The 16,528-nt window shown below is 34.1% G+C and overlaps 1 protein-coding gene across 1 annotated transcript in view; it reads right to left on the reverse strand.

Moving 5' to 3' along the window:
- Positions 1 to 11,742, reverse strand: part of LOC117926769 (50S ribosomal subunit assembly factor BipA) — a 30,919-nt gene extending 19,177 nt beyond the window's left edge. The window contains exons 1-8 of the mRNA XM_034846057.1: positions 11,356 to 11,742; positions 10,966 to 11,040; positions 10,165 to 10,315; positions 4,226 to 4,294; positions 3,929 to 4,101; positions 2,989 to 3,126; positions 1,634 to 1,759; positions 995 to 1,093 (exon numbers count right to left, since the gene is read on the reverse strand). Coding sequence (XP_034701948.1) covers positions 995 to 1,093; positions 1,634 to 1,759; positions 2,989 to 3,126; positions 3,929 to 4,101; positions 4,226 to 4,294; positions 10,165 to 10,315; positions 10,966 to 11,040; positions 11,356 to 11,697 — 1,173 coding nt within the window. The 5' untranslated portion in view covers positions 11,698 to 11,742. The remainder of the gene's footprint in view (positions 1 to 994; positions 1,094 to 1,633; positions 1,760 to 2,988; positions 3,127 to 3,928; positions 4,102 to 4,225; positions 4,295 to 10,164; positions 10,316 to 10,965; positions 11,041 to 11,355) is intronic.
- Between the last annotated feature and the right edge of the window lie 4,786 nt (positions 11,743 to 16,528).

Here is a 16,528-nt window from a genome sequence, read left to right on the forward strand (position 1 = left end):
AATTCAAAAAGCCTTAAATTCCAGAGAGAGAGAGAAATAGAGATTTATTTTACAACTATTCTTTCCATCAAAATATTTACAATGTGACAACAAATCCCAGCTAAGTTTTGAGCAATTCTTTTTTTGGTTTAAAAAATATTAGATCTCAACTCAACTCAATTCAGAAAATCATTAAATTCAAACTACTTTAGATTGAACAAACAAATCCTCTTTCACCATTCAACTCTAGTGGACCCACATCATCTGTAACTTCACAGGCCAACCATGTCTTTCTCTTAGTATCTTGGTCCGCATTCTTTTTGGGTCCCTAACACCTCCAAATTAAACTAGATCACTCCTTACAGTTGATTCCTTTGGTCCTGATTTGAATAATTAGCACAAACATAGGGAGTTGTGACCATGCTAGACATTAACATAACACAAATATTTACAGACACATCAAACAAAAAGAATATATAAATGTGGAACAGACCTGAACACAGGTTCAACAAGCACAGTTACAATAATACATCTTTTCACTCGTAATGATATTAAACTTATTTGGACGAATGGTATACCATAGAAACATGAATTCAAAGTCTGGATTCCACTAGAGGCAATGGCATTCCAAAGTCAAATTTATAATATGCCCTACTTTGGTTTTTCAAATTAGAGAAGACTATAAAGGAGGGAGGAGACTAAAAAAACAATGAGACTATTTAATGATAGTTTTTTTTTTTTTATGGGTAAGACTATTTAATTATAGTTGCCATGCCCTTGTATTGTTTTCTTATATTTTCCCATGCCAGCATGTCCAAGTGATGGGAAATCTGTCCAGTGTTTTGAGTCTATACAACACAGGTTTTGAGCTTCTGTCCCTCACAACATGGAAATACTCTTATGGAAGTTCAAAATCAAAGTAGCACATTTACACCCAGATTGAAGAACAAAACATTAAGGATATGGTACCAAGAAGTAATTAATGACAAAGAAGAAAGCAAAATTTTCAACTTACATGGGTGCCATCACGACCAGCCAGTGGAGAGTCATTGACGCTAAAGGTCATGGAAATGGTTGGGGGATCCAACTCAACAGTGGGCAGTGCAGTCATAACCTGGCAGACCACAATTTGAAGATTCAGTAAGAAAGCAATACAAGAAACATCCTAAAGTTTAAATAGCTAAAAATAGATTTCCAAAAATCTTTCAAAGAAAGGCCAGGTAGCTATAAGTATGACAGTTCATACCCCTGACAGGTTAAAACTAAGTTGAGATGCAGATGCAGATGCAGCAGAAACAAGACTACATAACTAAAACAACCATTTCCAACCTAAGAAAAGCGTCATCTGGTAGAGGCTGCACAAACCTGTTAGTCATATCATGGTAGCCAGGTACGGCTACTCAAAGTACTGCAACCTCAATTTGAATGAGGGGCCAGAAAATCATGCAATTTTACAACACACAAGTACAATAGTCTTTGCTCTTTGAAAGAAGAGCAGGCATCAATGATTTGCTTAAGTGGAGAGTGGTCTTACAGAAATTTGTCATTAGTAGTATCGGCAAAACCAGTTCTTTGATAAAGAGTAGTGAAAAGAATAAAGGATGAAAAGCATTGTTGACCCTTGGCAGAAGCAATATAAAATGGATGTACTGACCTCCACATTCGCCACTGTATGTCCAATAGATGGACTTGTCAACCCAGCCATTGATATTATATCACCAGCTCCTGCACTATCAATTAAAACCATGTTTGTACCCTTCTTTTTCATTAGTTTCAGAACCTACAAGAGAACAAATATGAAGTTAACCCATATAATTGAATTTCTAGTTGTAGAACGTAATGATATTGATTTTAACATAAAGAATTTTCCAATTTTATTTGACATAACAATCAATTTTGGCTACATTTCATAGGAAATTGTGAGATAAGAGGAGATATAATTAAATAAAATTTCCTTTTACTAATTCTAATGATATGATCAATTTTTTTTATAACTATTTTCTTAAGTCTTCATTAAAGCAGGTGAAATGATACTTGGCTTGACACAATGCATTTCACTTTCAGGAGAAGTGACAAGGTTTTTAAAGATCCCTCTGAGTGTCATTTGTTTAGATATGTAGGAAGAAGTAGGAATATAATAGACATGAGCATTTTTGTTTGGGGTTGCCTATACTTGACAGACCATGGGTTCTAGACATGAACAAATGCAAGGAATTAAAATGTTGGGCCTCTTCATTTATTCTTTTTCAAGTAACAAAGAAACGTCAAGCCCACTCAAGATAGGGAGCACCAACCAGATGAAGCACAAAATTAAAGGAAGTGCCGTAAAATGGCCAATTCAGCAAGAATACATAGCATCTTGACTAACAAGATAATTATATTCAGACTTATCAAAAAAAAAAAAAACAAGATAATTATATTCAGATACCATTTATGGTGGCCCATTCCTATTAAGCTTGGCTATGTGCAATATTTAAAATTATAAAATAATAATCATGCAGATCAGTGATTGTTAAGAAATTTTTGATAATTTAGTGCAAATGGGTAGATCACAATATCTAAAATCAAATACACAATTGAACAAATTTCAGGGTTGGCATATGGCAAATTAACATCTTTTACTATAATGAAGCATTCACCAAATGAGTGGGCTCACTCAAGGACATTAGACATAAAACATTAAAGTGAAAAATAAAGAAACGAGTAGCATGCATGCACACAGACACGAAAGGAGTAAGAACTTTCTTCCCCAACATTCCAGACACGATTTTGAACTCTCCTTTTTTTATTATGCACCACAAAAAGAAAAAAAAAAAACCATGAGTTCCATATAGCCCCAATATAAGCTGCATAAAGAACATGGATGGATAGGAAAGGGGACAAACCATTATAGACTACTACCATCATCAAATCACACGAGGACCAGAATTCATTAAACTGAGATTTAAAACATTGTCTCATAGATTTTATTATCAGCATTTCAACTGCAACAAATAAGGAACCACAAACCTTTCCCTCTTCAATTTTCTCCACTCCAGAATCTGTGCTACGAAGTCCATGTACTCTGTCCCCAACACGGATAACACCAGAAGAAACACGTCCAGTCAATATTCGCCCAAGATAAAAATCTTTTTCCATCATGGAAACCTGAAATAAACTGTCAAATATATTTTCCAATGTTCCCAACTAAATAAGAAAAGCTTGAAGAAAAAAAGGCAGTAAAGAAACTGAAAAAGAGGAGGAAGTGTGAGCAAGAAAAGAAAAGAAACAATTCCAGTGAATATAAATCTAAAGATGCCTAGGAATTCAACTATTTAACAAGTTGAGAAATATAAGTACTGGCCCAAACAGTCAAATGCAGAGAAAGAATGCTCCTTTCTGAGTTTTATAAGGTGGTCAATCATCCAAAGATGTGTAGGAGTTGCCATCAACTACCCACCTATTTAAGAAAGGTACATACTGGTCTTCAACAGAAAAAATGAGCTTCCTAAGGTTTGTATGGTTACTCTTCCTATAAAGGTTGGTGATTGTTCTTGCCGATGAACATGGGTACCACCACTACTAACTAAAGTGAATCATAAGCTACTTCTTGTATAAATCAAACAACTGTGAAACTTTTTTAGTAAAAAATAAATAACTAGGGAATATCATTTGTTTGCAATACCACCAGAGTCTTTGATCATGAAACTCTAATGCCTAATCTGCAGGAACCTTCATGTGATGCCTAGCTTTGTCCAGTCAGTAGCAACTGAAACTTTAATGGAGCTAGTTTAGTCATTTCTCATATTTTTAATGCAAGCTGCTTCACAAATCAAGTGAGGATAGTAAGACTGCAAAAAGCAAGTAATCTGCACATTTTCTTTACAAAAAATAAAAATAAAATTGTGTTTCTGCCAGTTTAGAACTCTTCATGATCTTGATTCTCTATAGCTTATAGGCAACTACTAACCAGCATTTGAAAAGGTGCATCAAGGCTTGCTGTTGGTGGAGGAACATGTCTTATGATTGCATCAAGCAACTCTGACATGCTCTTGGTATTATCAGGAGGACTTTTAGTGAAGGTGGAGGAAGCCCATCCTTCTTTGGCAGAAGCATAGAGAACTGGAAAATCCAGCTGCTCCTCTGAAACAAGAATGCAAGAAAATTTATCAAATTTGATCATCTAACTAACAAATAAACCAGTGAAAGTCACAGCAGAAGCAGCTAGATTCATGGAACTTTTTCCCATTTCAGATATTTCTTGCACCTGTAGCACCAAGATTTGCAAAAAGATCAAAGACTAGACTCTCAACTTCATCACACCTCTCCTCAGTAACTGCAAAAAAACAATCAAGAACAGAAGAATTGGTGCACGCCAAAGAAAAAGTAGCAAATTCAGTAAAGAAATTCAGAAGAGAGAATGTTTCGGCAATCTGGCCCTAGGAACTACTGGTGGCAATGTTTAACTATATAAATTCAACTTTATTTCATGTGTTTCTTCCAATTAGGTGAACAAACTTGCCTACATTTCAATTCAATAGAAATCCCTATCATTCAACAGGAAAGTAAAACACAGTAATTTTTCAGTATGTACAATTTTTTTTTCTTTTGGTAAGTAATTTTCCAGTATGTAAAATAACAGAAACTTATGCTATTGGCTTCCTTTCAAGATTATCCACATGGAGGATTAGCATATTCCCATATCCAGAAAGTTTTTACTTTTTGAAGATTAAAGTTCCATTTGGATCATGTGAAGTACGAGGGAAAGGGGAAAAATGGAGAAAGAAAGAAAAAATGAAAGAAAAGAAAAATTGCATTTGACTTTGATAAATGTTTTCTCCAGTCTTTTCAAATTTTTGTTCCTGTTATATGTGGACAATGAAGAATTAGAACATTTTCATTATATTTTCAAATTTTCTTCATATTTTTAAGGCAAACCAAACAAGAGATTTGGGATCTCTTCCTACTTGTTTTCTTTCCTAAGTACTTTCTGTGATTCAAATAGAGGCTAAAAATTTATTAGTCAAATGTAGCAAGGTCATACACAAGCAAATTTTGAATTAAGATTGGTAAAACAAATCCAAAACCTCTGCAAAAGAAGTTCTGTCAAACAAATCTACCATTGGGATTCCAGAAAAAGGAAAGATTTCAGAAAAACATCTTTTAACTTGCTCAAATGTTTTCTGAATATACTCCTTCCTCTTATGGCAGCCAAATTTGATCCACCACCCGTCAAACCATTCTTGGACCAAACAAGGCATGAACTAACTGACATCACAAAGAGAATATTAAGGCCTCTGATTTCTAGCCACTGCAAAGTATAAAAGATTAACCAATTCTTCATCACTCCTTGCATCACCAATTTGGCATATCTAATTTCTATTGATAACATGCTCAAGCATAAAAAAATTATCTTCACAACTAACAGCAGCCTTGGAAGGACCCAAATAATTCCCCACTTCTAACCTAGAAAGAGTTATCCTTCATCACAAAAAGGCTCTCAATTAAAAATTAAATAAATAAGTACATTAACCAACTAAAAACAATTAAAATATATTATCCAAAAACACCTTATTTTCTATTTTTAAGAATAGAAAACTGTTTTCTGCTTTCTAGTTGTCAAACATGTTTTCCCTTTTTTTTTGTTCTAGAGAACAAACAACTGTTTTCAAAAATAGTTACCAAACAAGCCCTAAAAAACCTTTTTCAAGAATAGTTCCTAAGCAGACCCTAGACTTATGAAATCAACATCACCCATTTAAAATTTTTTAAAGAGGAGTTCCTGTAAAAAGAAAATTTGATACGATATGAAAATGAATAAGATATTAGAGGGAAAAAATGCCTAAGAAAGGAAAGTGAAACCCCCTATTATACAAAAGTATACAAAGAGTGACGAAATGCAAGAAGGAAAAGATGAAAAGGAAAGGAACCAAGCCTGCACACCATAGCCTTGACCTAATGAACTAATAAAATTAAGGAGATCACAAAGCATTCACACCTTTGAACATCAGAGAAGGATATGATTTTTTAACTCTATATCTTTTAAGAAACAATATCCATAAACCCAACGTCCTTATGAGTTAGATCAACTATAAGGATCTTTTCCCAAACTATTTCCCGAGTAGAAAAGCACACCTTTAGAGGCACCCATGAGTTTGGCACCTCCTTTGCAAGAAATTGCAAGAAAATTTCAGAAGATAAAGAAAAATAAATTAAAATATTTAATAAAAAATAAATTAAAAGATTTAATAAAAAATTAATCAAAAAAAAAAAAAGACTTAACAAAAAATTGTTCGTGCTAAGCATCCCTCTCTGCTAACTTATCCTCAAGAATCCCTTGTAAAGTCAAAATGTGGATATGCTTGCGAAAGCCCACTACCCCCCTCCAACTTCCAATCATGGAGCTTCCTACAAAAACAATGTCTCTAGAGACCCCTGCCCTCCTTCACCACCCAAGGCGCTATGACTCTCACATTTCAATTGGAAACAATTCTAAATATTTTACAAACACTAGTTCTTTGAAAGAATCCTCACACCATCTATGGTTGTGTAGCCATTCCCAACCAAGATGCAAGTTTTAGACCAAAACTCCTCAACCCCACAATGACACAAAATTTACCCATTATTTTTTTTTCCTTCAAAAAATAAACATTTCATTCATCAATCAATTGATAAAATACAAGAAGGATAAGCAACCCTTCAAAGATGTACAAATATGATAGAAAGTAACCCCGAGCTAGAACCATAAAAACTAGACCCTCCTCATAAAAACCCACATACATACAGGATTACAATCATTGGACACTCATGGGGAAAGGAAATCTCCAACAAAGGAGGTCAAATGCTTTGCTTGTTGTTTGGCTAGTTGATATGTGACCTGGTTAGCTGAACAAGGAATCCAAGAGAAAGAACCAAATTTACCCATTATTGCCCTGTTCAATAAGCAATCTTGCTCTTTTGCAAAACCTCCACAGCCACTAGCCAAGCAAAACTTTGTTCAGGGTAGAAACACTTCTAACACCCATTTGTTCCTAGGAACAGAGGTCTACTTTTACTAAATTGTTTTTTTGGAAAAAATGGTTTCCTAATATATGATCCTTTTAGATTTTCCCTAATCAGATTCTAACTACCCTAAGGATGACAACAAAGACTGAAATATACCAACGAGCAAGAGGAGTGCTTTTGATAAGATTTGACCAACCCCACTTGAACAAATGTTGCTTCTTCCAAGAGGAAAGTATTTTTGGGATGTTTGTCCACCACATTATATAGAATCTTAAAGAAGCCCTTATAGAAAAGCGAAAAATAAGTGGCACATGGTCAAGACAAACACTGGGTTTGAATCCTACGTAGCCCAATTGGTCAGGACAAACACTGAGAAGTGTGGTCTCAGTAAGTGGCACATGGTCCTGGGTTTGAACACTAATTTTTTTTTTGATAGGCAAAAGCACAAAGATATATTAGAAAAAAGGAAGCTTGAAAGGCAACCCAAAGCATTCAGGGAGTATACAAGAGACACCTAAAACAAGCAACAAAAACACAAGCACTCACCGGCCCTCAACAAGAACCCAACCAATTCACAAAGTTACACAAAGATAAAGGCCCTACACCTATAGAAGAATTAGCCCAGGATAAGAGATTACAAACAAATGACTTTTTCAATCTTTGAGTCGACAAAGCCTCGTTATCAAAGACTATCCTATTTCTTTCCTTCCAAATTGTCCAAAATAAACAGAGAGGAGCTGCCCGCCAAACCTTTCTATGACTCTTGTCCTTAAAAGAGACATACCAACTTAATAGAGTGTCTCTCACGGAAAACGGCAACACCCAATTGACCCCAAAAAGAGAAAGCAAAAGATCCCACAAAATCTTCGTCTTAGAACAGTGAACAAGAATATGGTTTATCGTTTCCTCTTCAACGCAACACAAGCAACATCTATTGGGTAAGATCCAGCCCCTCCTCTTAAGCTGATCTTGAGTAAGGACCTTCTCCCAAGAAGCTTCCCAAGTAAAAAAACTCACCTTTGAAGGAACATACGGACTCCAAATGATATTACCCGGAACACTAATGATACCTTGAATTTACCCGATGCTAGTTGTTGCAGGGCGGTCGACACCCTCAGGTTTGGATCTCCATGAAGAGTCCTAAAGGCTTGGTCATGGAAGGTTCCTCGGTTATTAAAACAAATAAATGATGGTTAACTCACCCAAGCAACACCCAAGGACACAACTCCCAACTATTGAAACCTCCCCCATGGGAATTAGCAAGCTCTTTTGAAGATCCATTTTCAAGCGCGAAACAATTTCAAAGCATATGAAAACCCATCACAAATACATCTGTTTGGAACCAAGAAAGTGTTGTTAAGGCTTATTTCCAAAGTTCTCATCACATGGAACTCCTTGAGAAAGTCCATCACCTTTCTCCTCATAGGGAACCAACAACTTTACCAAGAAACTATTGGAAAGCCATCCGTGCTTAGGACTTTATTTTCCCCTAGCTCATACGTAATATAAGCCTTCTTTTTTAAAATAGTCTTTTTGATAGACAAAGATCAAATATAAATCACAATGAAAGAGAATCAAACAACCATCCATAGAATCCAATTCTAAATAATAATATTTGATTTTTGTGATCACACATTACCAATATTAAGCTAGCCACATTAAGAAAATTTTCCATGTGACTCAAAAAATAACATTCCCAGTTGTACCCTAATCCTACCATTATAGGATATTCAAATCACAGTGTCGTTATGATGTCAAGCATCCACCACATCCAAGATACAAATGTTCAATCATTTGCAAAGCACCTTCCATTAAATCTCTTCTAGTATTTGATCCTCAAAGAAATTCATAACAAATCCCACTCTCCCAATCAATTCTCACCAAACATGAACAATGAAAGTGATTGGACGAGCCCCAAAGGGAATTAGAAAAAGGATTTGACATTTTCCAGGCCTCCATCAACATACAAGCCCATTTGTTATACAAGATTGAGCAGTATCATTGTTGACAAAGCAAATTCTCCCTATCAGTTTCCAACTCATTCCAACCTCCCTTAAGATGGAGGATTGGAAACCCAATCTACTAAAACAACAATTCCATAAGAAACCTCTTCTCTAAAACACTTAGTGAACTGCACTCATCAGTCAAGAAATAATGCTCACCATTAAATAAACCCTACTTTTCCACCAACACATGATTAGCCCACTCATAAGAAATAGTCCTTCACATCATAAATCTTAACCACTTAAGAAACCCCCCATAAAGCATTTACCCACAACTTCAGGAAAGCCCCATCAAAGAAATAGCATACATGGCACCAATCCTAACCACCAAACACCATACTCTCAAATGCAACTATTCAAAACTCCCAGGATATTTTAGTCACCTCACTCCCTGGAGAAGACACGTTTAGCAGTAGAACAGGCCACTTCTCAACCAGCATAGCTTTCAGATAAGACTTTTATTTCAAGTGGTGGCAATAAAAACGAAGAAACCATCCTGGCCCATCCTAATTCCTAAAGGGGAGTCTCCTTTTGAAATAAACATTAACTACCTTCTACCATAGACCAACAAAGTGAAAAGGAACAATCAACCTCATTTGATGGCCTATGATGGGCAAAAAAGACTCTCGTGACCAGATCTAGACCTGCTCTAATGGAAATTTTCCGCATCCACAACCCCATCAAAAAAGGTAAACAGCCAAGCAGTCGAAGCCTTGAGATGACAAAAAACCGATAGCACCAATTCTTCATCTCTCTAAACCAAGTTAACTAGCTAAGAATATTATGAAGACTTTGAATCTTCTATAAGACATAAACTGGAAAAAAAAAATCTAATCTTACATAGAATTGTAAAAGGGAAGGACATATGTGTAAGGGTACAATGTTTAACAAAAGAAAACACGAGAAATCATAAGTTGGAATTTGGAAAAAAAAAAAAAATGCAAGGGAGAGGATGAAATGGGAGGTGGTAGTGCGAAAACATAATTTTTAAAGACCTTGTCTTTATGGAAGCAATTGATCATCATCTTGCCTTTTTATCTTTTTATTTTATTTATCTATGTTTTGCTTTGATAATCAAAAGAACATCACTAAAAATTGCATAAAAATAACACTTCATGTATAAAATTTAAAATATATATATATATATATATATATATATATATATATATATATATATATATGCTATAGAAAGTCACACCTGCAGGACGGTCTACTTTGTTTAGAAGAAGAATAGGGCGTAATCCATATTTTAAGGCTTTTGCAAGGACAAACTTTGTTTGTGCAAGGGGACCTTCACCAGCATCTACAACTAAAACTGCTCCTTCAACCATGCCAACAACCCGCTCAACCTAACCAACAGAAAAAGTAATTATACAAGGATCAACTTAGTGATCTAGCAAAATAAAAACAAGAAAACTTGCAAACCAGTGTGTAAGTAAAGCTTACACCTAGAAGCACCTCAGAGCAAGGCACAATAGAAAAGCCTTATGGTTGAGTATTAGAAGCTCACAGTTAAAACACCATCTTATGTTCAGGGCATGTAACCTGCATATTTACCATTTTGAAACCTAGGACCATATGCTCCAAATTAGTCCCTTCTTTTTACTGTTCCCATCTTTTTACTAAACTCACAGTATCTGCATGATAATTATTCTCAAGTTATTAAGGATTTGCTTTACATGAAGCATTTCTATAGCAGGTGGTAAAGGGAAATAATGCAAGGTAGTTTTTCATTAATTCATTACTCTTCCTTAGAATTACATCCCATATTCAATTCTTCACCAATAATACACATTTTTTTCCCTCAAAAGGTCAAATCATTTGGGTTATGGGCTTTTGTTTTAGCATCAACATCACTGATCATAGGGAAAAAAATCCATGATATAATAAGTAGCTCAAGGGTTAACTGCTAAATATTCCTCAGCCTTCAACCAACTCTTTATCTTTTAAACCATTAACAAAATATTGGTACTATGAAGAAATCTCAGCAGAAACATACTTCACCACCAAAGTCCGCATGGCCGGGTGTATCAACCATATTTAGTTCGTTTTCCTTCCACAAAATGGCCGTAACCTGCAAATAATTGATAGGGAATAGAATAAAGTGTTTGGGGATGAAAAGAACAATCAAAGCAATTGGTGATCCAATCCAACCATACAAGAAAGTCCATAAAGCAAACCACATCATCATAATCAAATATAGTCCACCTGGTTGCCGAGAAACAGTAAGAAACGAAAAAACAAAGACTAGGAATCAATCAAACATACTATACCTGTGCATTCTCACTAAATCAAATACACCAGAAACAAAACTAAATCAAAACTCTTTCTTTTCCCAAATTCTTTCGGAAACCAAAGGAAGGATCTTTATGGTTAGTGAGAATAGGACCTTGGAAGCAATGGTGATGCCGCGCTCGCGCTCGAGACTGATGGAGTCGAGGGCGCGCTCGTGGGGGATGTCGGCGCCACACTGCCGGAGGAGCCGGTCCATCAGGGTGGTCTTCCCATGATCCACATGTGCAATCACGGCCACGTTCCGGAGCCGGTTCGGGTCCAGGGAGCTTCCTGGAGCGGCGGCTGCGGCAGCTCCCGCCACCGCCGAGAAACAGCGGGGAAGCGCGTAGGCATGAGGGCGTGGACAGAGGAATGGCCTGAGAGGGGCCGACGGGGAAGAGGAGGAGAGAGACTTCCTGGTGGTCGACCAAAGGGAGCGAAGCAGTGGACCGGCCATTTCTCTTCCGAAATGGCTGCAGAAGCTCAGGGTTTAGCGCATGTGCTAGGGTTTTAGCCTTTTGGAAAACACAAAATTGGGAATTGGTATTGGCTCAACATTTTTCCTTAATTATTATAAATAAAAAAATAAATAAAAATTTTCATTTTATAATTTTAAAAAATATTATATTATTTATATATGTATTATTTAAATTTAAAATGAATCATGTTATTTATTTTTGGTTTGCAACTTCTAACAATAAAGCATAAGCAACAGGGTGGTCATGGCCCCATGCCCTGACCTTGGAGTCCAAGGTTTAAGCCCCGTGTCATCCATTCTACATTGGAAGGAAATGTATTCATCTGTATCCATATTAATGTCAAATAAATTCTAGTATGAATTAGCTCAAGAGAATGCTAAGATACTAATTCAGTGTTATACCAAATTTACAATTTGGATCGTTCAAAGGCATGGTAGAATTTGGATTATTAAATTATGATATAAATATATTAGACTCAAGTATAAAGAAATGAGAATTAGTATATAGACATAGGAGATAAATAAAAAGTAACAATAAGGTACAAAGCAATACATGGAGTAACTTGAGATTAACTAATACTTTTTTTATATAGTACTGAAAAGTGTTTTATGGCATTTAAGAATGACCCATAACTTTTAACAAAAATCGAAGGGCCTATTTGATTATTGTTTTCAAGAACTGTTTTTGTTATTGAAAAAAAAAAAAAAAAAACACTAAAAACATGTTTGGGAAGGGAGTGTATTTTTGTTTTTTGTATTTCTCGTGTTATCAAAAACCACTTTTTTATAACAATAAAAAAAATGTTTTTATTGTTTTTTTGTTGTTCAAAGAACAAATTGTTTTTCGTGTTTTTTCATTTAAAAAGTTATTTGTTTAAGAAAATTATAACTAGTGTAAAATTTTCAAAATTGAATAATTTTTTTAATTTAAATGAATTGTATATATAAAAATTATTTATATATTTATAACATCAAGTTAATTAAAGAAAACACTTTATTAATTGAAAAAACAATTTTCATATATGTTTTTTGTTTTACTTGTTCTACTTTTTTTTTTTATTAACTCAACCAAACATATTCTTTTTGTTTTTTAAAATAAAAATTGTTTTATAGAATTTAGTTCCCAAATACAATTTTGTTTTTGAAAACACCAAAAACTGTTCTTAAAAACTATTCTAAAAATTGTTTTCCAAAATAGTTTTCAAAAACAACAACTAAATAGATCAAAAGTTTTGGCTTTTCTCTTTTTATGTTTCTTCAATATAGTGCTAGTTGAAGCTTCAATGCCATTTGTTAGTGTCATAATATAAAGATAAAATCATATGCACACAAAAGTACATGAGACTTAAAATGGTTTGGCAAACCATGCTTGTAGTCATAGATAGAAGAGAATCATTCTAACATCATAGATCATATCTTAGGGGACAAAAAGAAACACACATAACTATTAATCCCTAAATATTTTTTTTTTTACTCTTTATATTTGCACTTTGAACTAAGTGTCTATCAATGATATAGATTTCAATGTCAATTTCATCTTATAACTTTTTCTCTTTCATGTTCTAGAACATTTATTGAGATGTTCTTAATACATCCCTTGTCCTAAAAGGAATTCCATTTCCTTAAAGACTTACAATTATATGAAATATTTTGTCCGTATATATTACCAAAAGAAAGATATCCCAAATAGGAATTTGAGATGCTTTCTAAAAATTTTCACCCTCGATCAAATTCCAACAAGATAATCTTTCATCTCTCTACAATACATGTCTTTGTTCTATACCTTGCTTTTCCACGCATGCCTTCATCAATGCATCCAACTATTTAGACATACCACACTCAAGGAAATCCACTAATGTACTCAGTCTAGCATCCTTACTTCAGGCCCTAACTCTCTTTTATGCCATGATCCCCTTTGTACACCAAGATCCCCTCATGTACTATGGTCTCTCATGCACCAAGGTCCATTTTTTGTACTATATATGGAATCAAACTATTTAACTATTTTATTGTTTCCACCTTTTAAGATCTAATAAGTGTATATAGAAAGGACTACACTTATTTTGGATAACAAAGTACATGCTCTACGCATCAATTCCAATGAGAGATGAATGACTCCACCTCTAACCAAAATTCTTTTAGCAATCTTCTCTGTGTTTTCCAGTCTCCTTAACTTTTTTCAAAAATCTATATCTTGGGATTTGATACCATTTGTTGTGCTAATAGAAGCTTCAATGTCATTTGTTTGTACAATATTATAAATATAAACTCTTTTATATACAAAGGGATATAAGGTTTTAATATGATTTAACCGATCATATATACATCTATATATAAGAAAGAATCAATATGCTATACCAAACATAATATTATAAAGGATAATTATTATCCTTTGAAACATCACATATTTCTTTTCTCATTGTACCCATACTATGACTCACAAGCCTTCATTCCATCAAGTGTTTCTCACTTTTTTCATCCACGATAGTAGCCAAGGCCAATAGTTCATGAAAGTTTCATTGACAAAATTTGTGAGCACATGTAGACATAAAGCCATTAGATTGGGCAAGAGTAATTAGTATATATGCGTCTCATCAGTCTCTCCACATGCACTTTTTACACTTTCATCTTTTTTCTTTTTTTTATTCGGGCCTAATGGTAACATTTTAAAGAAGTCCCAAACAAATAAAGGGAGCACTCTTTTCCTCAGTTTATTTTTCTTCTTCTTCTTATCCTTTGCTTATTTTTATTTCAAACTTTAACTTTCTTCTATTCTACTTCAACTATGATTTTTATTAAAACAATATTATTTTAATAAAATATTACTAAAATAATAAAGTTTAAAAAATATTTACAATATTGCAACACTTTGTGCTAGCTTGGAATCATAGAGCTATGGTGTTCTCAACAAACAAGCCTTAATTGAACTCATTTTCTAAATAATAAAAAAAAAATGAGATCATGGACCTTATTTCATTAAAAAATGAGATCATTTTTTTTTACACCAATATCAATCTCGTTTCTTTAAGAAATGATATTGACATTGTTGATATATTAGTCTAGGATAGAAATTTGTACCATTTCTATGCTGATATATCCTACCCTCCAAGGGTCTTACTAGTTATAGTTAACTTCAAACTATTTTAGAGCTTATTTATATTTGAGGTATTTATAAATCGAATGTAATTAGAGTATAAGGAATGACTGTAGTATGTTTACCAAATGAAAATTTGGAGAAAGCATTGAAAAAGGAGTTGAACATGCATAATGGATATAGTGAATTCTCAAACATCGAATGCATTTAAACATTATGAGAGATATTCAAACATTCCCCTAAACATGTTTAAATGTTTCTGTAGTATATAGTCAAATGTCCCTATCATGGAATTCAAATGATGGGTCAATTTCTTACATGTTTTTCATCCATTTTTGGATTTTTTTTTCGAGGATTTTTTGTGTATTTTTTATTGTAAATTTCTCTAAATTGATCTTTTAGGGTTTTGATATAAAATAGAAGGTTTTCTAATTTGAGATGAAGACACAAGAATATGGTCATTTAGGGTTTTGATATAAATTGATCTTTTAGGGTTTTGAGGTCTTCACTAAAGAGTACGAAGTGTTACATCGAGGACGTAAAAGTCTATGTAAGTTTTAACTGGTAAAGACCCTAGGGAGTAAGCACCTTTGGATTAGGTAATTTTATATAAATACCTTTCAAATCTAGTGGATTGATTTAAGGTCATTTAAATCATGGTTTTTAAAATTTACAAGGTATTTGATAAACTTCATAGGTGGTCTTTCCATGTCATTATTGAGAAATCTTGAATTGCTCCATTTTCAAACCCTAGATCATTAGGCTACATGAAATCCTGTTCTAAGCTTTCTAGATCTAAGCACAATGGAAAACTTTGGTATTCAAAAACAACAATAACACCATAAATCTAGAAAACGTGTCATTACTCTGATCTAAATGTACCTGAATCAATTTCAACCTAACCCTACCAAGAAATCAAACCAACCTAACCCTTGATTAACTTTTGAAAACCATAAACCCCAAATTCTCAAAATCACTGAAACCTTATCAATCCCTTCCATGCCTGTTTGATTCTTTTATCGTTTCACTAGAACAAAGAGCCATGGCTGTTCATGGTCCTTGCAAACAGAAGAACCATGATAATTGGCACACAAACCTCGATCATTTTCTCCAGTATAGTATTTTTTTCACAGTTTTTGCAGTTATCATCTGTGTGTTTCTAGTCTGACAGATGTATGATTGAGAAGCCAACCCCTTGGTTTTACAATAATGGTTCATAATTAAAGTCGCCCTGAGGAGGAACATCTTCCACAATTTCAAAAAGCCGGGCATTGTTCATTAGAATGAAAGATGATCATATTCTCAATAAGATGGGGTTCTGAATGTTGAAGTATGAGTTGTGTATTATGATTTTGATATTGCCATAACAGCACTTCACTTAAGCATCCTAATAATGGGACCTCCATGAGAAAAGGATTGCCAACTCAATTCAGAAAACTGGCATCTTAAAAAAGCAAAAAATAGGATACTACTCCTTTGCATTTTAGTGGACAGCAGAAACACTAGCATGGTATTGTGTCTTTTCTATAACCTTTTTGTAGGTCCTCTTTGCTGGAATACTACTCAACATGGCCTTTACTTAATCAAGTCTCTTTGGGATTAGAAGAGTGGAATCTGATAAGGTACACCATTAAGCATTACGTATCAAAGTCTCAACTAACTTTTTTTTTCCTCTTTGCTTGGGAGAAATGTTAGTTTCAAGAAGCACATAATACA

This window comes from Vitis riparia, chromosome 12 (genome assembly GCF_004353265.1).
Source record: "Vitis riparia cultivar Riparia Gloire de Montpellier isolate 1030 chromosome 12, EGFV_Vit.rip_1.0, whole genome shotgun sequence".
Lineage (NCBI taxonomy): Eukaryota > Viridiplantae > Streptophyta > Magnoliopsida > Vitales > Vitaceae > Vitis > Vitis riparia.